Genomic DNA, 25,560 nt, shown 5'->3' on the forward strand with positions numbered 1-25,560 from the left:
AGCCTGAGCTCTAGAGCCCATGTGCCACAACTACTCAAGCCCACGAGCCACAACTACTGAAGCCCACGCACCTAGATCCCATGCACCGCAACAAGAGAAGCCACTGCAATGAGAAGCATGTGCACTGCAAGGAAGAGTAGCTCCCGCTTGCCACAACTAGAGAAAGCCTGCATGCAGCAACAAGGACCCAACACAGCCAAAAATAAAATAAATAAAATAAAATAAATAAAATAAAATAAATTAATTAAAAATTTTTTTTTAAGTTATCAAATTATCAGCTAGTAACTCCCATTTCTTTTAACTAATCTTCCTAAAATGAACCAAGATATCCAAACTCATTCTTTTGACCTTAAAAAGTACAAAAGGTACTAATTAATATTCAATAACTTTACTGCTGCTTTTAACTATGTCTCATTGTACAAAACCTTTTTCAAGCAAAGTGGAATCTGTCATCTCTCAAAATGCCATAGAGTTTATTTAAAAGGTCACATCATCCATGACTGAAGAAGGTTGAAGAAACAGGCACTCTCATATGACTACTGGGAGTGCAATATTTCCAGACAGCAATTTGGCAATACCCACCCAATAAATCTTATGACCTAAAAACAATTTCTTGGAATGTAGCCAAGGAAAAATCATAAACACTTGAACGTTTGCTTATCTGCACTTTCTAAAACAAATATGTTTTGCTTTTATTCTAAGGGGAAAAAAATGTGTTCTCAACCTACTCAGTTGATCAAAGCTCTATGTGGACTGGCCAGTTTTATGATTAGATGCATAAATTGGATGAAGGGGCTAAATTATAGAACAACAATGATATTAACTTTTTTTCATATATTTTTTCCAAGGGACTCTCAATCTTTACAAAAGGCAGGTTGTTCTCTCTGTTCAAATACTTATGTACATATCTCAAAGAACACTGAAATTGAATAGAATTAGAAGTATATTAACCAAGTTAATATTTGTTAAACACTTAAAACAGTGCCTGGCACATGATAAACTGTTAGCGGTCATTATCATATTTACTCATTAATTAGCTATCAAATGAACAATGCAGCAAAAAAATGGTAGTCAAGAATAGGCATTACCTGTAAATTAAGAGAAAGGTAGAGAATGTCCCCAACCTGATAAAGGGCACCTACAAAAATCCACAGCTAACATAATTAACAGAAAAACTTAAAATTTTCTCCCTAAGATCAGAAACAACACAAGAATGCCTAATGTCCACTCTTGCCAATTCTGTTCAACATTTTACTGGAAATTCTAGCAAGGGCATTAGGCAAGACAATGAAATAAAAGGCATGTTGATTGAAAATGAAGAAATAAAACGAATTCTTATGTGCAGATGGCATGATTTTGTACATAGAAAATACTACAAAACACACACACAAAAAACTCTTAGAGCTAATAAATGAGCTCAGCAAGGTTGCAGGATACAATATCAATATACAAAAACCAGCTGCATTTCTACACATTAGCAACAAATGATTGGAAAATGAAATTAAGAAAATTCCACTTACGACAGCAGCAAAAGGAACAAAATATTTAGAAATAAATTTAACAAAAAAAGTGTAAAACTTATCAACTTAAAACTATAAAACATTGTTGAAAGAAATCAAAGACCTAAATACAGGCATACCTCGTTTTATTGCACTTTGAAGATATTGCAGGATTTTTTGGTTTTTGTTTTTACAAATTGAAGGTTTGTAGCAACCATGCACTGAGCAAGGCTATCGACACCATTTTTCAAACAGCATTTGCTCACTTCATGTCTCTGTCATATTTTGGTAATTCTCACAGTATTTCAAACTTTTCATTATTATATTTGTTATGGTGATCTGTGATCAGTGATCTCTGATGTTACTACTGCAAAAAGATTACAACTTGAGGAAGACTCAGATGATGGTCAGCACTCTTTTAACAATAAAGTATTTTTTAATTAAGGTATGTACACTGTCTTTTTTTAGACATAATGCACACTTAATAGTTTACAGTAGTAGCATAAACATAATTTTTATGTGCACTGGGAGACCAAAACATTCATGTGGACTCACTTTATCGTGATACTCATTTTATTGCGGTGGTCTCGAACCGAACCCACAATATCTCCGAGGTATGTCTGTAAATAGAAAGACATCCCATGTTCATGGGTTGAAAGACTTAATATTGTTAAGATAGTGTATTAGTTTCTTGCACCTGCTGTAACAAATTACCACGAACTTGGTGGATTAAAACAACCGAAATTCTCTCAGTTCTGGAGGCCAAGCTGAAATCAAGGTGTCACGGCAGGGCCCCACTCCCTTTGGAGGCTCTAGACTCCAGTCCTGGCTCTGCAGCTTGTGGTAGCTAGCAGCATTCCTTGGCTTCTGGCCATTGCACTCCAATCTTCAAAGCCAGCATCTACAAATCTCTCTCTGCTCCATCTTCAAATCACCTTCTCCTCTGTGTGTCATCAACTCTCCCTCTGCCTCCCACTTATAATATACAGGACTGCATTCAGGGCCCAGGTGGCTATTCAAGATAATCTCAAGATTCCCAACTTAATTATATCAAAGACCCCTCTGCCCCCTTTTCCTGCCATGTAAAGCAGCATTCACAGGTTCCAGGTTTTAGGGCCTTTTGGGAGAGGGGGCATTTTCCAGCCTACCACATATGGCAATACTCCCGAAACTGATGTGGATATCCACATGCCCAAGAAAGAAGTTGAACCCTTAACTTATACAATATAAAAAATAACTCGAAATGGATTATTGACCTAAATGTAAGACCCAAAACTCTAAAACTAGAAGAAAACATAGGAAAAAACCTTCATGACACTGGCCTTAGCAAAGATTCCTGGATATGATACCAGAAGCACAGGCAATAAACACAAAAATAGACAAATGGAATCATATCAAACTTAAAAACTTCTGTGCAAAGAACACAGTCAACAAAGTGAAAAAACAACCTATGGAATGGCAGAAAATATCTGCAAATCGTATCTGATGAAGGGTTAATATTCAGAATATTATAATATTATAAAACTCCTACAACTCAACAACAAAAAAGCATATAACCCAACAAAACAAAATGGCCAAAGGATATGAATAGATATTTCTCCAAGGAAGATATACAAATGGCCAACAGGTATGTGAAAAAGTGCTCAATACCACTAATCATTAGGGAAACGCAAATCAAAACCACAGTGAGGTATCACCCTACACCCATTAGGATGGCTACTATTAAAAAGACAAACCAACCACCACCAACAAAAACAGAAAATAACAAGCACTGGTGAGGATGTGGTTAAATTGGAACCCTTGTGTGCCACTGGTGAAACTGTAAAATGGTGCAGCCGCAATCAAAAACATTATGTCAGTTCCTCAAAAAATTAAAAATAGAACTACCACAGAATCCAGCAATCCTACTTCTGGGTATAGATCCAGAAGAATGGAAAGCAGAGTCTTGAAGAGATATTTGAGTACCTGTGTTCATAGCAGCAGCAGTATTCACAGTAGCCAAGAGGTGAAAGCCAAGGTACTCAGAAGTACGTGGGCCTCCAGCAGAGAAACAGTAAAACTGTGGGACTTCTCGGCCTCCATCTGAGCCAACCCTTCATAATAAATCTTTTTATATATCTATATATATATCCTATTGGTTCTGCTTCTCTGGAGAACTCTGACTAATACACATCCCAAATGAGAACTGTCACTCTAAGAGCTGTGTCTCAAACTTTAACCTGCATATGAATCCCCCAAGAACTTATTAAAATGAAATTTTTATTCAATAAAGTGTGAGGTGGGCCATTTCTAACAGGCCCCCAAGAGGTGCAGATGCCCCTGGGCCTGGCTGGTAGGCCACGATGACTGGCATGGCGTGGTGTCCTTTAAGCCCTCACTACTCAAAGGTCACATTTTACCCATCTGCTTACTCCCCCAAAGTGAACCAATGTTAAAGTAAGTGGAGAAACACATGCAATTTTCAGATCAGCGTTAGTTACATTAAACCAAGGAGGAGGTCAGACTTCTTGTTTTAGGCTAAACAATTCAATTTTTATTATCTGCATTAAAACCTGGAATGATTAAAACTTAATGAACTGAGGCTATAAGGAGTACTGAAAACATGTGGAAATTAGAATAGTCTAAAAGCTTTTCTTTAAAAAATGGGACATAGTGAGAAAATCATACTGGTAACAGAAAGTTTCAATAAAAAGACAATGTGAATTAGCACCCAGTCCCTAAATCAAGGAAGGGGAAAGTTTCTACCCAATGTTGGCGTACCCTTTTGCACAAATTTCACATTTTATATCACACCGAAACTAGTCCATATGACAATATAAATATTTCATAAATAGCTAATTAAGAGTCCAACAATCAATAAACTACATTATGCAAACTTAAGCAGCAACATTTATATTCCTGGATCCAGCTGCTGTATTTAATTTACAATTAAATTTAAGTAGGAAAAGCAAAAGCTTTTCTTTATGAAAGAAGTCTCAGGATGCCAAAGACAACCTGCCTCAGAAAGTTCCACACCTATTTGTTAATCAAACAAGCCTCAAATTTCAAATCCTCATTGAAATCAAACCTATACAAATGTCACCGCAAAAATAAATAGCCTGATTCAATAGATGACATCAGTTGAAGTTGTGTTTACAGGTCTATCAATCTTAAGCACAAACCTTGACCTTAACAAGTACTGTGTCATAGTCTTCTTTGTATTCATATTAAGCAAACTTGGACATGAGGACTAACAAAACTCCCCCAAGATTTATAACCTAGTATTGAACTAAGTTAGGTACCCTTCTAATTACTCTCATTATGCTCATTACACCTATTAAAAGAGTAATTAGTAGCACTTATTTATAATAATCTAATTATGCTAACGGCAGGAGAGGGGTTCTCATTCACTTAACTTGGAGCTCCATGAGGGCAAACACATCTGTATCAATCACTGCTGTAGCCCCAACACCTAGCAGGACACCAATAATTATTGACAGGTTAGGTAGTTGAAGGAATGAATAAATGAATGAATGATGTCGAAAACATAGTAGATACCCCAAAAATGTTCAATGAGTTAATTTAAAAGGGTTTACTTTCTAGTTTATTCGTTACCAGATATATAAAACTAAATTAAAGCATACATTGCAAACTCCACTTACATCAGTACAGCTCACCTCTATGAGAGGTGCAGCAATTTACACACCGGTGTCACCAGCAGTATCTAAAGCAGCTGTGACTGGCAACTAAACCAATTTGTTCCTTTCTATTCTTTTAATCAGTTTATTTTTCTCCCCTGCACTTTACAGTGCCTACCAGCATATCCATTTATAAGAGAGCTAAAGAGGTGGCAATCCTTGCTCTAGAACACTGAATTTGTTGCCTATTTCATCAATTCACCTCAGAAACAGTAAAAGCCTCACCGTTACTAGGTGTCTCTTGGCACTCCTCTGTACAGTCTCTCTGGCCTTCTTCCTTTTCCTCAGCATGTTTACTGGACTTCGACAGCCGTTTTCTTACAGACATCTTCTCTTCGCCCAACATCGTGTTGTCTAGGAAAGAAGATATAAAAAGCTTTAAGTATCCGGCTTAGGCAAATTTCACAGTATCACCATATTTTTAGGGGAGGCAACAAATGATATAGTCTCTTCCTTTTGTTTTACTTTAATCACATTTAAGCATTTTCCGAGTACCAGATACTATAACAAATACGAAGAAATTGGTCTTTATAAAGTAATTGGCTGGTTTCAAAACACAGCCCCCATTCTTAAAGAAAATTTAGTTGAACAAACAAGGCGTAAGTACATGAAAAATTAAGAATTAAATAAAAGTTAAGTACAAAGATGCCACAAGGTAGAGCACAATCAATAGTCAAGTCAATGGTAAAAACAATACATACCTGAAGTGCAGAGACAGAAGAGATCATTAAGAGGTGCAAAGGTTTCACAGAACAGAAGGTATGTAACCTGAGTCTTGAAGGACGAGAATGGAGCACTTCATGGGTGAGAAAGGATGAAAACAAGGTCCTTGTAAGCCCTGTTCAGGGGACCATGACTCATCAGACTACTTCACTAGAGGACAAGAAACAAGCTTTCGTCGAGTAATTACTAACTACCAGGACTCTGCTAGGTGCTTTAAGTTTTCTCATCTAATCTTCAAAACTCTGCAGAAAACTTGTTATTACTCCTTGTTCCTATATGAGGAAAAATAAGGTTCCAGGTAGTTACTGCCAATGCCTTCCACCCACACACCAGGAGCATACCAATGGCTGAACAAGCTGAGTTTGAACAAGCACATCATGGGAAACTGCGGGGCATCTTGGTAAGAGAATATTAGAAAGGACTTATTTAGGATTTGGATTTGACTACGTGATTCTGGGGGGGAGCCCAAAGAAGCGGGGGTTCACTCTGGCTTGAGTGCTGGCCGAAAGCGAGGACAATGTGATGACTGGGTAGACCAACAAATCTCTAGGGAGGCAGACCAGAGGGAGGCTAAAGCTGTAATTGGTAAAGCATCAACAATCATTCCCAGTAGCCTGGAGAGGGGAATGTTGGATATTTTGTGACTTGGGCAACATGCATGTCTTTACCTGTGTTAAGACATGATTATAACATGGTCTTCTGCTTGTCTTGACCCATCATATTCAAAGAATGGCTTTGTGTGATGCTGATGTTCAGTGAAACCATTTGTGTTCAACAGAACACCCAGAAGGCCTAGCTCTCAAGTTCCAGGCTAGGTCACAGCAACACCACGGCCTAGCTGACTGCACCAGGGCAGCTCCAGGACACCAAGGGCTGTTGGCTTCTTCTCATTACAGTAACTTGCCCAAGTCCACAAAGCTAATGGCAGGGTCAGATTTGAACCTGGGTCAGATCCAAACTACAAACACCACCCACTATTTGGATTTTTTTTTTTTTAAGTTGGTAACAGAAAAGTGGTGAGGGAAAAAGACTTGAAAAAAAGAACTGGGGTCAAACTGTAAAGGCCTAAAAATTAGGACTTTTTTTCAGTTAGGCAGTAGTGAGACATTTTAAAGCCCTGAAAAATATGATCAAAATCAAATTTTAGGCAGATCAATATCGGGACAGTACAAGGTTTACTCCAAAGCAGTGTTTTACTATGTAGAAGTTTTCAGCCGTCTGAAAGCAAAACACAATGAAGTACTCACTACATTACTTTTAAAATTCTAAGATTATGGTCTTTTAAAACGGTTATGTTTAAATGTCCTTTTCTGTATATAATGGAGTACACGGTGAGCTTGATTGTTTTCTTAAATATCACTGCTTGGCAAAGTAAAAATCTGACAAATCTAGATCAGTTTCCTTCTATTTTTTTCCGAAATCAAATGAAACAGAATTATGGAATAGTAAATGAATATATCAAGTAGAAATTTTAGGAGACCAATAAGATCCAGTTAAAAAGAGGAACCTAGGAAAGAGGTCAGGGCAACTGGTAAATTTTAAAATCATTTGTGTAACAGTGACAGAGGAAGCCAGAAGAACATCTAATTCTCCAACAGAAAAGATTAGAGAAGTGAGAACTGACAACTCAACTCTGAGGGATGCCCTCAAGTAAGACAAAAAGAAGTAGACATCAGGGACAAAAACAGAAAAATAAAAGATGCAAAAAGAGCAAAGATGTTTCAAAAAGGAATTATACAGGAGTTAATAGTGTGGAATTAAAAATAGGGACTCCACTTCTGAGCGCTTATGTGCTTTACGTGTATGATTATTTTAATCTCTACATAATCTTTAAAGTAGGTACTACTACTTTATTCCCCCAATATTGTCTTTGGTCACCATGTCTTCCCATACACTCTTTCCTGTCTCTAGAAAGCTGTTTCTCCTCTGCCCTTTCTAGCTAATCTTACTCACCATTCAAAGTAACAGTCCCAGCAGCAGCAGTAACAACAACAGTTTTGACTTAATGAGCAGCTGTTTTGTCCCTACCAGGCACTGTGCTGCTAAATCCTTTAAATTTTCTTATTCAAACTTTACAATTTTAGAGGTAGGCATTAGCTCATTTTACAAGTGAGAAAAATACAGGTTAGGGGGGGTGATTGAATTTGCTCCAAATCATATAATTCTCCAACTGCAGAACAGGGATTCAAAACCAGAACTACTGGATTCTACAGCCTACACTGTAATCACCAGATGGCCTTGATTCACCTCATCTGCTAAGGTTTCTTTGACCACCATCTCTCACCTCACCGTCCTCTGTGGTCCAACTGCACCCAGTACATCCTGTCACACTAAGATACTCAATGAGCAATACTATCTGCCTCTTACACTCAGCATAAGCTTCTTAAAGACAGGGACTAAATGGTATCTTCTCTTTGAATTCCCAGAATCTAGTGGGGCGTATCTGGAATATGATAGGTATATATTAGTACAGAAAGTGATGTACCAGTTAATACCACAACCAATTATTCTGAGTAATAAGTTCTCTAAACTCAGAGGAAAATGTATGCTGGCAGAATGCCAATGAGCATCATCTTCACTGTTAACAGCTTTATACCTTCTACTCAACAATAAGACCTACAACAATCGTTCTTAATTGGGGGTGCGGGGGCCCCCTAGACTAAGGGTATGCAAAACCTACTTTGAATATTTCAGTAACTGAAATAAACAATTATACATTTATCACATAAAGCAAGCAATACAGGCTAACTAAAATAATGTTACTTTGCTTTTGGCTGAGACCGTATCAACTCAGTGAGAAATCAGTTCTCTCTTGCTGACCAGAAGGTGAAAAAAGGGCTTCCCTGGTGGCGCAGTGGTTGAGAGTGCACCTGCCGATGCAGGGGACACGGGTTCGTGCCCCGGTCCGGGAAGATCCCACGTGCCGCGGAGCCGCTGGGCCCGTGAGCCATGGCCGCTGAGCCTGCGCGTCCGGAGCCTGTGCTCCGCAACGGGAGAGGCCACAACAGTGAGAGGCCCGCGTACCTCAAAAAAAAAAAAAAAGCTAAAGCACAGGTACTGAGTTTGCACAATTACACTGCCATAGATCCATCGACATTTTAGAAGTGAGCCAAAGAAGAAAACACAAACTCTTCATAAAAAGCTTTATGTCATAGTCTATGGTATTTGGCCTCAATTTCCTCCGTTAGCAGGAAGAGAGAACCATAACACAGTGGGGAAAGCACAAGATTTGGTATCACAACACCAAGAGGTAAGTTAACATCTCTGCTCCATCATATTGCATCCTCAGGTAAATCCTCCAACCTCTCAATCTGTTTCTTCATCTAGAAAGTTTAAAATACTACTGCACACACACACACACACACACACAAAGATAATACACACTCGAGTGCCAATATTCTATTAACAACCTAGCTTAAAAAATTAAGTGAATCTGATCCCTACATATCTATGCCCTGTACGCTAAATGACACAGTCATATCATCCCTCAAATTCTACTTGTGTTTGCTCTTAATATGTGCTAGATGAGGGTAAATAAAGTTCCATAATTATACACTTTCTCAAATGCAGCTCAAGCACCACGTGGCTTCCAAGAAAGCATTAACAAATTTTGTTATTGTCACACATACAGATGTTAGGAAGGATAACTATTACTTACACCTCACCTCAATTTTAACCAAATCCTCATATCATGTAAATCATAAGATTATGAGATGATGTCTGAATTGAGCTCCTCCTACCATGCATGTCAGTAACAGTACATGGCTGTTGTGGCAGAAAATGGAGGGAAATTACAGTAATGCTCAGTTCAACTGTTCCTTCTCTACACAAATGGATCACTTTGGCCTCTGTGTGGAGAGCAGACCACAAGGAGGGCAAGAGCGTAAAAAAGGGACACCCTGGCAACCATCCTCCTAGCAGACTCCTGCAATCATCCAGGTGAGATGAAGGAGAGCTGAACGTTCTGACCGCTCATTCAGGACTGTGAATCCACCCCCTTACCAATCTAGACACTGGCTAGCCAGACTATTTTAGCTGTTGCAAAGTCAAAAATTCAAACTGTAATTAATTCTAAGTGGTTTCTAGGTGCTGACATGGATCACTGCCCTTATATGTGAGGTGTACCATAGTTTTTTCTTGCCCTCCTATTAACACAGGAGGGGAAGTTATCCTCCTCGTTTCCTCTTACTTCCAGGTCGCTGTTCCTCGTTCCCTTCCTTAAATACCTCAGCCAGATTATTACACCTGATACTTCTCTTTGTTGTATGTTCTGTCTTCCTGATCACTCCCCTCCTTTACTGAGGATATGAACACCTCACTCACTCCCCCTTTCTCCCTTCCACCAATTCTTCCACACTTCTTTCACTTCAACATTTATGTACTAGATCCAAGCTCCTGGCCTCCAAGCTCCTTGACTTCTTCCTTTCTCCAAAAAGCTGTTCTTATGTCCCAGTCACATCTTCCCCTAGAACTTACTGTTACCAACAACTGCACCATGTCCATAATTTTCATTTCTAGCGTCTAACGCTCTGATCACCACCAGTTCACTTACTGTGATACCCTCCTTTCCTCAGCAGGTCCAGACCTCCCTGAGCTCCAGACTCCTATCCAAAGGCCCACCGGACACCTTTATGTAGGTAGATGTCTTACAGGCATCTCAAACTTTTAACATGACCAAAACTGAACTACTGATGTTCCCTCCAATTCCATTCTTCTGTCTTTCCTAATTCCGTTAATGGAACTAGCAGTCAGTCTCTGCCCAGATTAAAAACAAAAAACCCAAAGTTATCCTTGATTCTTTACTTTCCCTTAATCAATCCAACAGCAAGTCCATTTTACTCTCTCTTCAAAATATGTATCACATTCTAAACTTTTCACCACATCCATCACCTTCACCACAGTCTAAGCCACCGCCACCTCTCACTGTAGTAGCCTAACTGGTCTCTCCTCATCTTCTCCCTTCTGGTCACACAGGGCCCAGAGTACCCGTTTTTTTCTTTTTTTGCGGTACGCAGGCCTCTCACTGTTGTGGTCTCTCCCGTTGTGGAGCACGGGCTCCGTACACGCAGGCTCAGCGGCCATGGCTCACGGGCCCAGCCGCCCCACGGCATGTGGGATCCCCCCGGACCGGGGCACGAACCCGCATCCCCTGCATTGGCAGGGGCAGCCCCAGAGTACCCTTTTAAAAGGTATATCTGAGCAGGTCATTCCCCTGGCTCAAAATCCTTCAGGCACTGAATTCTGTTCCAAGCCCTCACCATTGTCTAGTAACTCCTCCATGATCTGCCATTCACCTCCCGACCCTCCACTTCCGACTACAATTCTCATTGCTCATTCTCATTACTTTGGCCTTCTGCTGTTTCTTGGTGAAGCCAAGTTCACTCCCACTTAAAGGTGTCCGCTATTTCCTCTATCTGGATTATCTCCCCCAGACACCCTCCCTCAAGGATTTCCCCCTCACTTCATTCAAGTTCTCAAATGTCCCCTCCCCAGGGACTCCCCTATCGACCCCAACTAAAATAAACACTCTCACACCCTGTTAGTCTTATCCCTTACCCTGCTTTATTTTTCTTCAGTGCACTTATTTCCCAATACATTATAGTTTTAATTGTCTACCCCACAAGACTAATCCCCATGAAAAGCAGAATTTTGACTTGTTCACTATTTTATCCAACTATCTAGAACTTTGCCTGGAACAGTCTGTACTTAATACATGAATGAATGAATAGTTATCAAGCATTTTCATACACGGTAAGGAAATAAAACAACTTCCCTTCACATGTTCATGCAACAATCATCAAGAGGATAGTATGAGAGTTGGAACTCATGTTCATTTCTAACTTTACCTGTTAACACTAAAAGATAAACATAGACCCCAGTTTGGGGTTTAAGTTGTATGGATGTACATAAAAATGATCCGTTCTAGAGCTTAAGACTTTTCATCAGCATCTGCCATTCTGGACCCAATTATAAACCCAGGCTGTCTAACAGACTTTGAAAAACAGTTTGCTAACAAATGCCATGACTTTTACTTCCCTGGAAAATCTCTCAAACTTGAGAGATTTTTCTCCTGAAACAATTCAAATAATTAGAACATTATTAGAATTGCTGGTAAGTTCCTTTTAATGTGTACTTACCACTGGCTACAATTTCTGATAAGATCTTTGTATACATTACCTCCTTTAAACTTAACAATAACCCTGTGAGGTAGGTAATCCTGTCCCCAATTCACACAGAAAAAAGTAGTGACAACCAGAAGCATAATTATAGACAACCGTAAGAAAGAAAACTTTGAAAGTAGGAATCAACTTTAAAAAAGAGAAAGCAACCATAGGTCTTTTCACATAGGGTTAAAGGGCTTATGTTTCTTATGAGTCCCCCAACACATTATTGTATCAAAGCAGACCTGCAGGGACTTCCTTGGTGGTCCAGTGGTTAAGAATCTGCCCCCCAATGCAGGGGACATGGGTTCGATCCATGCTTGGGGAACTAAGATCCCACATGCTGCACGGCAACTAAACCCACGCCTCCACAACTAGAGAGCCCATGCGCTCTGGAGCCCGTGGGCCACAACTAGAGATAAGCCCGAGCACGGCAATGAACGAGCCCCCGTGCTGCAACTAAGACCCAACGCAGCCAAAAAGAAGAAAAAAAAAAGCAGACCTGCTGAATTCATGCTGTTTTTTTTTGTTTTTCGGTTTTTGGTTTTTTGGGCCGTGCCACGCGGCTTGCAGGATCTTAGTTCCCCTACCAGGGATTGAACCTGGGCCAAGCAGTGAAAGCCTGGAATCCTAACCACTAGACTACCATGGAACTCCCCTGAAGTTCATGCTTTAATGACCCTGGCACATCTTGTAAAACGCTATGGTACTTTAAACATAGAAGGCAAGGACAAAAATTTTAATTTGCCTTGAAAAACAATTTTTTTAAGTTTTGACACGTAAAAGGTACGTGTCAATTATCTGAAAATCCATGTATTTTAAGCACCTCTTTCTACAATGATGTTAGATGTAAATACAGAGGTCTACCCCATTAACTGTTCTCACACACTTACGCACACACGGTGTCAAGAGAAGGCACAACCAACCACTTAGAGAAGTTGCATAAGTCCTCATGGAGGTGACATTAGAGCCAGAGTTCAAAGAAGACATAGAAGTTTGCCAGGCATCAAAACAGAACCAGATGAAGAGCACTCTGAAAACATGAACATGTACAGACCTTGGTGACAGATCCATTAGTTCAAACATTTTATTGACATCTACTACATGCCAGGCCCTGGGATACAAAGATGATTAAACAGTCTGAGCCCTCAAGGAATGAAAAACTACTAAGAGAAAGATATAAAAACATAATTATAGGAGTATTACAGAACAGTAATTTAGATGTATGTACATGAAGGGAATACAGGCCTGATGCCCAATAGAGCTTAGGGGCAATTAGGAAAGGTTTCGAGAAGTAGGTAAAATCTAGGTTAAATCTTAAAGGAAGAGAAGGAAAAGGCTGGAGCACAGGGTAAATGGAAGGGCAAGGACAAAAGGTCAAGGGTCCTTAGGGGCAATTCTAAGGAGTTTGGAACTTAACACACAAAACAAAGAGCTGATAGAGGCTTTTAAACAGAGGGTGACTTATATCTGTCTGACTTGATATTTGTCTTTTAGTAAGAACTCAGGTAGCAATGTGGGGATGTGCTATTGGCAGTGATGGGGCCCAGGGCGGGCTGCCCCAAAATATGCCTCAGTGGCATACTGACTATTTTGAAGAAAACAGCAGTTGCAAGGGGGAGACTGTGACCCTCCTCTCTGTCTCCCTGAAGACAGGAAATAAATCTCCCACATAAAAGGTGCCCTTCCTGTAATGGAAGGTAGGAAGACACCCTTATCACCAGAGATGGGGAGTTCAGGGTCCAGAGACCTGTATAAGGAAACATGTGCCACTTCTTTGCTAATTTACTAACCAAGCCCAAACTTTGCTTAAGTTCCTTACTAATTAAGCACCCAAACCTAAGCTTCTTTGTCCTGTCAATTCCTCTCTAATTTATTGTTGGTCTAAAACATATAAAAGCTGCCTACTTTGGCCACTTCTTAGGTCTTGTTTCTATGAGACCTCCATGCACACGAATCAAAGATTCTTTTTTCTCCTGTTAATCTACCTCGTGTCAAGAATTCAAGAGGGGTTAAATCAACTATACTCCAGTATAAAATAAAATTGTTTTTAAAAAGGTTAATTTTATGATATGTATATTTTATCAGAATAAAAAAGCAAATACTGGGGGGGAAAAAAGAGAACTCAAGAGGGGTAAAGGGGGAAATTTTGCCCTCCTGGATAACAGGGAGAACAATGAGCTCTCGCAAATGATAAGGGCCTAAAGTAAGGCTCAAATGACATGTATTTCTTAAATGGACAAATGATTTCATGAAGAAGAAATAAGAGAGATCGGATAAATTTACAAACATTAAGCTGAGGCATCTATGAAATATCCAGGTGCCTACACCCAGAAGGCAGTTGGAAATACAGATCCCAAGTGAGTTTCCTAACTAAGCCTACGGGTGTGCCATTAAGCTAAGTAACTACAGGAGAAGAGAAATGAGTAGGTAAGTTCAATATGATATACCGGTGAGTCAGCCAAGTGATTATCGCCAACAGGCAAATGAATATACAAATCTGGACTAAAGAGAGAGATGTGGGATTCATTGGTGTATAGGCAGCAGCTAAGGCCAAGCACAGGAAGGAAGTCTCAGGGAGAGGCCATAAGTCAAGAAAAGAGATTACTTAGTAAATAACAAAGCTAACATTTGCCTAGTACTTACTTTGGCTCATTTAATCCTCACAACAATCTATGTGGCAGATACTATTAACCCTTTTTTCTTTTGGCCACGCCACATGGCTTGAGGGATCTTAGTTCCCTGACCAGGGATTGAACCCAGGCCACAGCAGTGAAAGAGTCCTAACCACTGAACCGCCAGGGAATTCCCACTATTATCTCATTTTAGAAGTGGTTAACATTTTCCAATATTACAAGGCAATTAAAGAACTGTAAAAAAAAAAAAAAAAAAAAAAGGCCTAGGAAAGATTAGAGGAGAACCAGGAGCAAGCAATGTTCCAAATCAAGTTAGAAGATACAAGAGGTAACCTACGGTCAATACCATGGAAAATTCAGGTAGGACCAAAAAAATACAGGAAGAAAAAAAAAAAGAGCATGGGGCACTGAATATTTCACAATCTGGGGACATTAGTAGCTACAATTTACATGCATAATTAGTTTCAGGAAGAAGGAAGTTTCAGTAAGAGAGAGAAAGAAACATATTGAATTGGGTTGCAAAATGAGTTGAGGAAGTGAAAATCATGATCATAAGACTAGTCTCACAAGAGGTGCAGCAATAAAGGAAATAGGCACTCATGTTTATCATGTCAGTAACATTTAAAAGTGCTGGGTGCCAAGGTCAGTGCATCACATACCTCACTTAAAATTTCCACTTTAAAAGGTGCAAAAGATTCGGAAACACTACTAAACTCAGTCACATGACAGTAAGTGGCAGCAGAAACATTTACACCCAAAGTGGCATAAAGTTGACTAGCTATTTTAAAAATACAACACACTGAGCAATTATTTCTTAAGAATCCAACCAGTTCACTGGTTTTGGAATGTTCAGTGTGGTAGTATCTAACTTGCCTTAAGAAAGCGAAACAAAAAGAATTGGATTGAACCACTAAAATGAATCACGTTGGAAAGAAGTGTTCACGTTAGCCTGTCTGCAGTGTTCCTTATTAATAAAGCTTTCAAAAGCACATTTAAATCTATTTAAAAAAGAAAGAAACATTGAACAGGAACACCTACTCTAGGTGAAGACTTTGTTACATCACTCCCAGGTTCCGTAGGGGTAAAGAGAAACACTTTACAGATACAATTCAAAACAAAAGAATTCAAAACAGATACAATTCAAATTCAAAAGAAGAAAGGTTCCCTCTCTTCTTTCCAAATAAAGGTTTGCCCTAGTACAACCCTATATTTACATATCAAAGAACTGGCTGATCAATTAGCAAAACTAAAGAACACAAATTCTCATTTACACCTGTATGGTCACTATAATCATTTATCCTATGTGATAAATTCCAAAAATAAATTTTGTTAACTGGCCTTTGTTAAAAACTTTTTCCTTTTCCTTCCCAAAGGAAACAGGTAACCTCTAGTTAATATTTTTCATTCAAAAGTTCCCTCCTTGGGACTTCCCTGGTGGTGCAGTGGTTAAGAATCCGCCTGCCAATGCAGGAGACACAGGCTTGATCCCTGGTTCGGGAAGATCCCACATGCCGAGGAGCAACTAAGCCCGTGCGCCACAACTACTGAGCCTGCGTGCCACAACTACTGAAGCCCGCGTGCGTAAACTCCATGCTCCGCAACAAGAGAAGCCACCGCAATGAGAAGCCCGCGCACCGCAACGAAGAGCCAATGCAGCCAAAAATAAAATAAATAAAAGCAATCATTAAAAAAAAAAAGAAGTTCCCTCCTCTGTCCTCCAACTCATTCATTCTCATTGTGCCAGGTGCTGGGCCAGACTGCGAACTAAGACCTAAATAAGATGGACTAGCCCAGCCTTCATGAAATTTACATGCTAGTAGAAGAAACAAAGCATCTAAGTAACTAACGCAGCTCATTACAATTGATGATTAACTGCAGCTAAGAAAAATAGACCGCTAGGAGGGTTTAACCCCCCACAGGATGGGTTTCCTGAAAAAGTGATATTAGGGCTGATATTAGAGGAAATGAGCCAATTAGAAGTGAAGGAAACCCCTAAAGACCAGGAGATAGTAAAGAGAAAGAGGCTTTCTTAGAAGAACAAAAATAAAACCGGTGTGGCTGGAGCCCAGAGAGCTCAAACTGAACTGGAGATAAGAGTGGCAGCAGTGTTTTGATCTTTATCCTAAGAATGTGAAATCTTGAGAGTTCGCAGCACATGATGCAATGAGACACGTGCATTTTTAAAGGAATAGTCTTGAATGCATCAGAGCTCCTTCCAAAATCCATCCTCATGCCTAAACAACACACAACTTCCCTAACATCAATACCGCCCAACTTAAAGCAAGGGGAAAAAAAGAAGAATGCTTCGAGTTGAATTCTACTCGAATTCAAGGGACTCTGGAAAAAAATTAGTTTAAACAGCACCCACCTGAGAGCTTATAGGTGTTTCTCGCTTACAAATAACCTCTAAACATACATATCATTTAAACTGCATAGCTATTAACATTTAAGAATGACAGAAACTTAATCACATCCTAATACTTCAAAATAAAATGAGTTGATTAAAGGTTTTGGTATCCAGATTTCGATGTCTTGAAGTACCACCTATCCCTTCACACTTTTTTCCCCTAAAATCAGTCAGAAGCTGACACTCTGAGTGCGTTTTTGGTTTCGCTTTTTAAGGAATAAAATGTATTCTAATTCATAACTTTCTTTACTACTGGCTTGAGAGATGTCACAGGATTTGGGGGGACACCAAACAAACCTCCAAGGTTTAAAAGGCTGCCAGCCATACCAGCACCCGAAGGTAACTTTCCCGCCCGCCCCATCCCCCAAACTGCCCAGGACTCGCGGAGCCTCCCCCTCCCCTCAGCCCAGGACAAGGCCAGGCCCCCGGGCCAGAGTTGCAGCCGCCACTTCTCTCCCCTTCTTCTCCGGCAAAGGCGGGTGGACCCTGCCAGGAAGTGAGGAGGGTACTGGGGAGCATGGGCATTACCTGGGGCCGGAGCCTGGCAGCGGGGACCTCAGCAAGGAAGGCAAAGCCGAGAAGCCGTCACAGCGCGGCTGGCAAGAAGGTCGGCTCCTAGCCGCTCGCTTCCCGGCTGCCCCAGGCCACCAACGCCACCAGCCCAACAGCAAACGAACGTAACGCGCCCAACTCCCCAGCCCCTCCGCCCCCAGCCTCGCAGCCCGCTACGCAGCGTCATGCGCACGGCCAGCGCCGGCTGAGGCTTTCATTGGTGGTCCTGCCCGCCGTCAGGCTCCGCCCACCGCCCACGGCCGCCCCGCCCCTCCCCGAGTGCGCGGGGTTCCCAGGGCTAGAGACCCACGCTGGCCTTGGCCCACTAAGCGGGAAGCTTTGCGCGAGTAGACCTTGATTCCCGCGACAGTAGCTTGCTTTCCATTTCTACCCCAGCGATTCAATGTTCTGCAGAAATGGGACCGAGGCAACTTGCTGCCTGTCCGAAAAGGAGCCCTGCATGGTAGCGCAGAACTGACGAGTCTAGTGCCTCTTCCAGAGACTCGCAGAATCCGCCTATAGAACTGTGGAATATTGCAGTTTGAACTGACCCCCTAGGACAACTAGAAGCGCTAGCCAGAAGCGTTTGTCATGGGATACTTTAATGCTTCGAAAATTGTTCTCAACTGTGTCCTTCAGCGAACTAGATAAAGAGACAGTAAGGTAAGTGAAATACCGGGGCAATGAAGTAATTTAAAAGGGGACTTCACAATTAAAGAGAAAATAATGATGCAGAGAGATTAGGACATTAGATACAATTAGATTGTATCTGTTTAGATCGCTTAGATTTTATGAAGGCCAATACGTAGGTAAAGGTAGGTGAAAAGGGAATGATGTGGGCAACAGGGACTGAAGGGCCACACTCTCAGCCTGCAAACCAGTACGAGCTAACCTAGCCTGTCTAGTCAATCCAACCCTACACTATCAGGTTGAGATGGCCACCCATGACCCGGTCAGGCTGCCCTGAACAAATGGATCAAGGTTACCTAAACTGACTATTCTCGGTGGACCTTTTAACAAAGAGATTTGTATAAGTTCCCCTGGCCGCCCAGAGCACCCAGCATTGTTCACCCCGAAGCAGAACCTGGCTTCAGCGTTCAGTCAATTCAGGACTGGCAGTCATTGGCAGGCACACCCAGTTTACCTCTTCTACAGTTGTGATTGCTAATTCTGCCACCTGGATGACAATAGGATCTGATACATCACCTCTCCCCTCCTACCAGTTTAAGAGCAGTAGGAACACAGGGACTCCTTTCTGTAAGACTGCTCACCACTATATACACATACTAAAAAGGCTCGTTTTTTTCCCTTGTTTCGTTTATTCATTCAAAAAATAATGTATTTTGTTCTTGGTGCTAGGGATACAGGAGTGAATATAACAGAAGCCCAGCACTTAGATGCTTATATTTCTAGTGGAAAAGATAACTTTTTAAAAAAAGTAAATAAAATAATAGCAGGTAGTGATGTGTTAAGAAGAAAACAAAACAGAGTGGTCAAGAAAGGACTTTTTGAGGAGATGATCTGAACTAAGCCTTAAATGAGGAGGAGCCAGCTATGCCAATTATGGGGAAGAAGAGCATTCTAGACTGAGGACATGGGTGCGGAAGTGCTAATGCTGAACAACGTTGGCTTGTTTGAGGAACAGAAGGCCGGGAGGCCTGAAACACCTTGTGTGGAGGGTATGAGACTGAGGTTGGCAAGTTAAGCAGAAGGCTAATCCTGTTGTTTGGATTTTTTGTTTGTTAAGTTATGTCTTGTCTTGTTTTTTAAGTCAACCTATTTTGTAGAGAATGACTTGCAGGGGGTTAGAAGTGGAACAGGGAGAAGCCAGAGAATGATAGAGAGCTATTGGACAAGTCCATGCAATATATGACGGTGACCTGGATTAGGGTGGTTGCTATAGAAACAGAAGTTGAAGGATCTCAGGATATTTTCCTGAGGTACAGGTGTGAAGAAAGGTGGTAAACAAGGTGACTCCCAGGTGGTTTTCTTAAGCAAGTAGGAGGATGCCATTTAGTTCAAGGGGAAAGATCATTTAATATTACTGGAGGGACCCTGAATGCCTCTGCCCAAACTCCAAGCCTCTCCCACCACTGACCTGAAAATCTCACATCATTCACTCCTTGGGATCAAGGCTTGGTTAAATATGAATGTTGGCTTTATCACATTCCAAAAACCGCACGTACGGAACTTGTATTAGTTGCTAGGAATCTAAAGATGAATAAAAACAACTGTCTATTGGGGAGATTGACAATAAGTTAGCCATTTCAAGACAAGTAGGACAAGTATTATAATAAGAAGGGATAATAAAAGTGCCTACCTTGGTGGCAGAGGTTGGGGGGGTGGGGAAAGGAAGCTGGGACAAAGTGAGAGAGTGGCATGGGCATATATACACTACCAAATGTAAAATAGATAGCTAGTGGGAAGCAGCCATATAGCACAGGGAGATCAGCTCAGTGCTTTGTGACCACCTAGAGGGGTGGGATAGGGAGGGTGGGGGGAGATGCAAGAGGGAGAGGCTATGAGGATATATGTGTACATATAGCTGATTCACTTTGTTATACAGCAGAAACTAACACACCACTGTAAAGCAATTATACTCCAGTAAAGACATAAAAAAATTAAAATTAAAAAAAATTTTTTAAGTGCCTACCTTACAGGGTCACTGTAAGGATGAAATGAGTCAATGCCTACAGAGCTCCAAGTACAGACGCTGGCATATAGAAGTAGTCAATAAATATCAACAGTTATTTTACACTTTTCTACACTGAGGTTTATCATTATTTTTGATGTTGTTATCTTTTGGATTCAGTAGGAGCAGATAGAATGATTATCACAGCCTGCTACTCTAGGAGAGGGAAGGTTGAATGGAGGAAGTCTACCTGACTCTAGCTTTCTGAACCAGTAGGAAGAAAGAGAAATTTAATTGGCAGGCAAGGGAGAAGGGACATTCTAAGCAAAAGAAAAACAAGGTCAAAGGCTAACAAGACAAGAGGGAGCCAGAACTAGAGCCAGAACTATGCAAGAGACTGGAAAGTAGTTGAGTATTGTTGAAGTGTAGGTTACTTACCAAGAAGTGGCAAGAGATAAAGTTGGTGTCAGGGCTTAAGAAATGGGAAAAGAATTTGAAAAAGAATAGATACATGTATAGGGATAACTGAATCACCTTGTTGTACACCTGAAACCAACACAACATTGTTAATCAATTATACTCCAATATAAAATAAAAACTTAAAAAAAAAAAGAAATATGTAGACCATGCTGAGACATTCTGACTCAGACTCCCATAGACAGTGGGGAGCCAGTAAAGGATGTTAAGTAGGGAAGAGTCATGATTTAGGAGACTGTACTGTACTAGAGGAAATGAAACTGAAGGTGGAGAGACCAGTTAGAAGGGCATTACAGTACTATGGATGAGAGATGATAAGTGCCTAAACTAGGGCAGTAGCAAGTGGGGTGGGCATATTTGACAGAGATTTAAACAGACAATTAACAGAATTAGAGAGTGTTTGGATGTGGTGGTTCAGGATGTATCCAGGATTTTCAGCATAGCAGGCTGGGTGGCTAGAGTTAATGCTGACTGAAGTAAGAAAATGCTTCCTGGAGAAGGACGAAGAATAAGCTTTACTCGAGTTAATATTTAAGCTGCACTAGTCCATCTCCAACTGAGACCTAAAGAAACTGAACAAGAAGCAATCAAGATTTGTTTAATTTTACAATAAAAATAGCTCTAACTTTTTTTGCTGGTTGTGTCAATAATGCAGACTTACTGCAGAAAATAAAATCAGGTACAGAAAAGCACAAAGATAAAAGCCATCTAAAGTCCTACCACCCAGGGATGCAGCTAAACTTTGATGTGGGGAAGGAAGAGAACAGTGGCCTCAACCTGGGGACTGAGCCATATCACAAGAAGACACTGGGGTCTACAGGGAGCCAGAACGGGAAACTGAACAGGAACCAAATCGGGTTTTAAAATACAAACATCTCAATTCTTTTTTTTTTTTTTTAAGAAAGGTTTTTTTTTTTTTTAATTTAATTAATTTTATTTTTGGCTGCACTGGGTCTTTGTTGCTGCCTGCTGGCTTTCTCTAGTTGTGGCGAGTGGGGACTACTCTTCATTGTGGTGCGCAAGCTTCTCATTGCAGTGGCTTCTCTTGTTGCGGAGCACGGGCTCTAGGCACGCGGGCTTCAGTAGTTGTGGCTTGCAGGCTGTAGAGCGCAGGCTCAGTAGTTGTAGCACACGGGCTTAGTTGCTGTGTGGCACATGGGATCTTCCCGGACCAGAGATCGAACCAGTGCCCCCTGCATTGGCAGGTGAATTCTTAACCACTGTTCAGCCAGTGAAGTCCAACATCTCAGTTCTTCAAAGAGTCACATCTCCCTTAATGATACCAAACAAGCAACAAATCTTTATCCCATTTCAAATATGTGTAATTTCTCCATTGGCACTCAGGCGTAGTGAAAACATAGACTCATCCGGAGTTAAGGTTTTGTGACTAAGTTAGTACGAGGCAAGAGTGTGAATCAGGACAACCTTGATTGGTATGTCCCTGAAAACTCTTGGAGAGTTGGACTCCTCTCTTTTTTATGTATTCTGGAAGCATCCAGCAAAATATGTAAGAGCCACCTGAAAAATATATTGAATGAGTTAATGAAGCCAACTGAAATATAAGATTGTGGGCAGATCCCAAACTAATGAGAGGTCAGACACAACTTCATTCCTTGTCTTAGTGATTCAGTCATCTTGCATGCTGTCATCACTTGTTTTTCTACAAACAGATTTCTTTATATACAGGGAAGAGTGCCACCTATCCCTGTTAAGTAGACTGCAGCTTGACTCGATAGACTGCCTCTAGCTCTAAATAGCAAAGTATTACATTTTAGGCACTGCCATAGATGTGATAATAGTTCAGGTAATATACACACGTAAGAAAACACCCTCAAGATTTCCTGAATCACCAGATGATTTTTTTTATCTTACTGGAACTAAGTTGGTATAAATCTAAAGAAGATTCTGGTCAGTTAAGATGATATGGTAAGACCTAGAGAAACCACTAAGAAAATAACTCCAAAAAATATAGGGAAAAAATCATTAAAGAAATTTAAATGTTACGCTAAGGAATATTCAATTAAAGAAAAAAAGAGTAAAGTAGGAAGAGATGAACAAAAAAGACATGAGACACAGAAAACAAAAATTATAATGACAGACATAAATTCAACTATATCGATAATAATAACATTGTGTGAATGAATTGAACAGAATACCTTAATAAACAAAATCCATCTATATGCTACCTATAGGAGCAGTTTAGATTCAAAGATACACAGAGGTTGAAATTAAAAGAATGGAAAAACATGAATCATTCAAAAAGCAATCATAAGAAAGCTGGAGTGGCTATATTAATATCGGATAAAATAGACTTTACAGTAAAAATATTTAAGTGGTGCAACCACTTTGCAAAACAGCCTAACAGTTCAGCATATAATTGCCATATGACCCAGTAATTCCACTCCTAGGTATATATCCAAGAGAAACATTTGTCCACACAAAAACTTGTGCAAAGTATTCATAGCAGCATTATTCATAATAACCAAAAAGTGGAAACAAACTAAATGCTTATCAACTAATGAATGAATAAATAAAACATAGTATATCCATATAATTGAATACGATTCATCCATAAACAGAAATGAAGTACTGATGTATGTTTCAACGTGGATAAAACTTGAAAATATTATGCTAAGGGGAAATAAGACTGTCATAGAAGACCACGTATTATATGATTCCATCAATATGGAACGTCCAGGATAGGTAAATCTGTAGAGACAGAAAGAACATTGGTAATTACCCAGAGCTGGGAGAATTGAGTGGAAATTGGGAGTGACTGCTAAGAGATACAGTTTCTTTTGGGGGTGATGGAAGTGTTCTAAGATTGATTGTAGTGATGGTTGTGCAACTCTGTGACTACACTAAAAACTATTGAATTGTACACTTTAAATGGGTGAATTTTATGGTATGTGAATTATATCTAAATAAAGTAATTTTTAAATACAGAAAAAAACTAATATAGAGGTCTGATCGGTGGTTACCTTTTGCCAAGTTATCAGTTAAGAGAAGGCATGAGGGAGCCTGCTGCTGTGTTAGAAATATTCAGTGTCTTGATCTGGGTGGTGATTACATGGGTGTTCACAAATGTAAAAGTTCTTCTAACTATATACTTAAGTCTGTGTACTTCACTACATGTAATACATCAGACAAAAAGAAAAACATTTTTAAATGCCAGTTTTATTTAAATAATATGACTTAAAATATTGATATTCATTAATTATATTTTATTTTTCCATTTTATATTTATATATAAATTATATATATAAATATATATATTTTATATTTTATAAATGAAATAACTTTTAAAACATATATTAAAATAATTTTTATTTTACATTTTACATGTACTTTCCTAATGAAAATATATTCAACACATTCAATTTTTGTACACTTTAAATTCTACTACATTTTGTATACTAATACTTTGAGTCATTACTGTAGATAGTGCACAAAAAATGAAAATCTTGATGATAACATAATTAATGATTTTGTTGATGATGGCAAGATAAAAGTTATGAAATAAATACATGATAATATATGAATTACATAGGTTTTAATTTTATTCCCCATCCAGATATCATTGGATCATCAGCCCAAAATCTAGACACATGCAATAATATTTAAATTGTAATATTTGACATTTTACTTCTCTTTCAGTCATACAAAAGTTATAGCTTTAGATATATTTTCCCATTTGATTTTTATAAAGGTTTGTTGTTGATATAAGAAGATATATTTTCTTTGATAGTCCTGTGTGAACTTGATTTATAACTTTTAAAGACTTAAACATAAGGCACGTGGGCCTCAATTTATTCTTTGGTTCTCAATCCCACAAATGTTATTGGTGGGCCTACAAATAGCATGTGTGATCTGCCTTATTTACAGTTATCTATATACTTTTTTTTTTATGTATATACTTTTTAACCACCTACTTCAACTTCCTGTATACACACACAAACACAAACATACACACACACAAAATTCTCTGCTGTTACTGAAGAACAGAGATGGTCTTACCCATTCTTGATTCCCCTGTGTAGTGTGTAACACAGTAAGTATAGGAAACAATTAATAGATTTTGAATTTAACTGAATCACATACATAGGAAGCGGGAGGTACACCTCAAGAGATTTCTTGAGAAATCATGGATTTAAGAAATCCAAAAATAGACAGGAGTGATAGGTGTGAAGAGTCAAGACTTTTGCCTTCAAGACATCAAAAGCATACGCAATAGAGAGCAAGTTTACCCAGTTTGCTTCACTAATGTACATCCTTTGGCACGATGAACAATCTATGGAGGTGAGAGGTTCACTGACTCGGAGTCGGGCTGGGCAATGTGTGGTAATGAGACATGTCTTTCGGTATATTGTTTTAGAAGAAGACGTAGGAGCACATTAAACTTCATACTCAGGGATGAAAAGCCACTCTGGAACTATATAATATCCTCTATGCAATGTTCTAACAGTCCACCTTTAATTTCCACTGGAATCTAACTCTGCAGAAATTACCAGTAAAAGTTCAAGAAATAATTGTGGTGGTTTTAGCAATATAGTAAATAGCCATCTGTTAGAAATTTGACTAAGATTCCCTAATAGGTTGTCAGGGCTGAATGAATTTTAAATAACAAAAATAATGTCAAGCAACAATTAATTTCACCAAACTGCTATCAGCTGGAAACAATCGCCCTTATTGGCTGAGTTTGTACAGTTGCAGCGTCAGTATGAAACAATGGATCCAGGTCTTCAAATTTTAGGTCATAAGGCAGACTTGCACAAATGTTAGAGGATTGTTTCCCT

The 25,560-nt window shown here is 39.7% G+C and overlaps 1 protein-coding gene across 3 annotated transcripts in view; it reads right to left on the reverse strand.

Annotated features, from left to right (window-relative positions):
- Positions 1 to 20,470, reverse strand: part of SOAT1 (sterol O-acyltransferase 1) — a 59,892-nt gene extending 39,422 nt beyond the window's left edge. Inside the window, exons 1-4 of one of the 3 annotated variants that reach the window (XM_082857188.1) lie at positions 17,632 to 17,795; positions 5,878 to 6,171; positions 5,402 to 5,530; positions 4,895 to 4,950 (exon numbers count right to left, since the gene is read on the reverse strand). In XM_082857188.1, coding sequence (XP_082713314.1) covers positions 4,895 to 4,950; positions 5,402 to 5,522 — 177 coding nt within the window. In that variant the 5' untranslated portion in view covers positions 5,523 to 5,530; positions 5,878 to 6,171; positions 17,632 to 17,795. Of the gene's footprint in view, positions 1 to 4,894; positions 4,951 to 5,401; positions 5,531 to 5,877; positions 6,172 to 17,631; positions 17,796 to 20,308 lie in introns of those variants that run through there. The other 2 variants (XM_082857186.1, XM_082857187.1) reach the window with 2 other exon arrangements.
- Positions 20,471 to 25,560: the final 5,090 nt, after the last annotated feature.

This window comes from Leucopleurus acutus (assembly GCF_964270905.1).
Source record: "Leucopleurus acutus genome assembly, chromosome: 2".
NCBI lineage: Eukaryota > Metazoa > Chordata > Mammalia > Artiodactyla > Delphinidae > Leucopleurus > Leucopleurus acutus.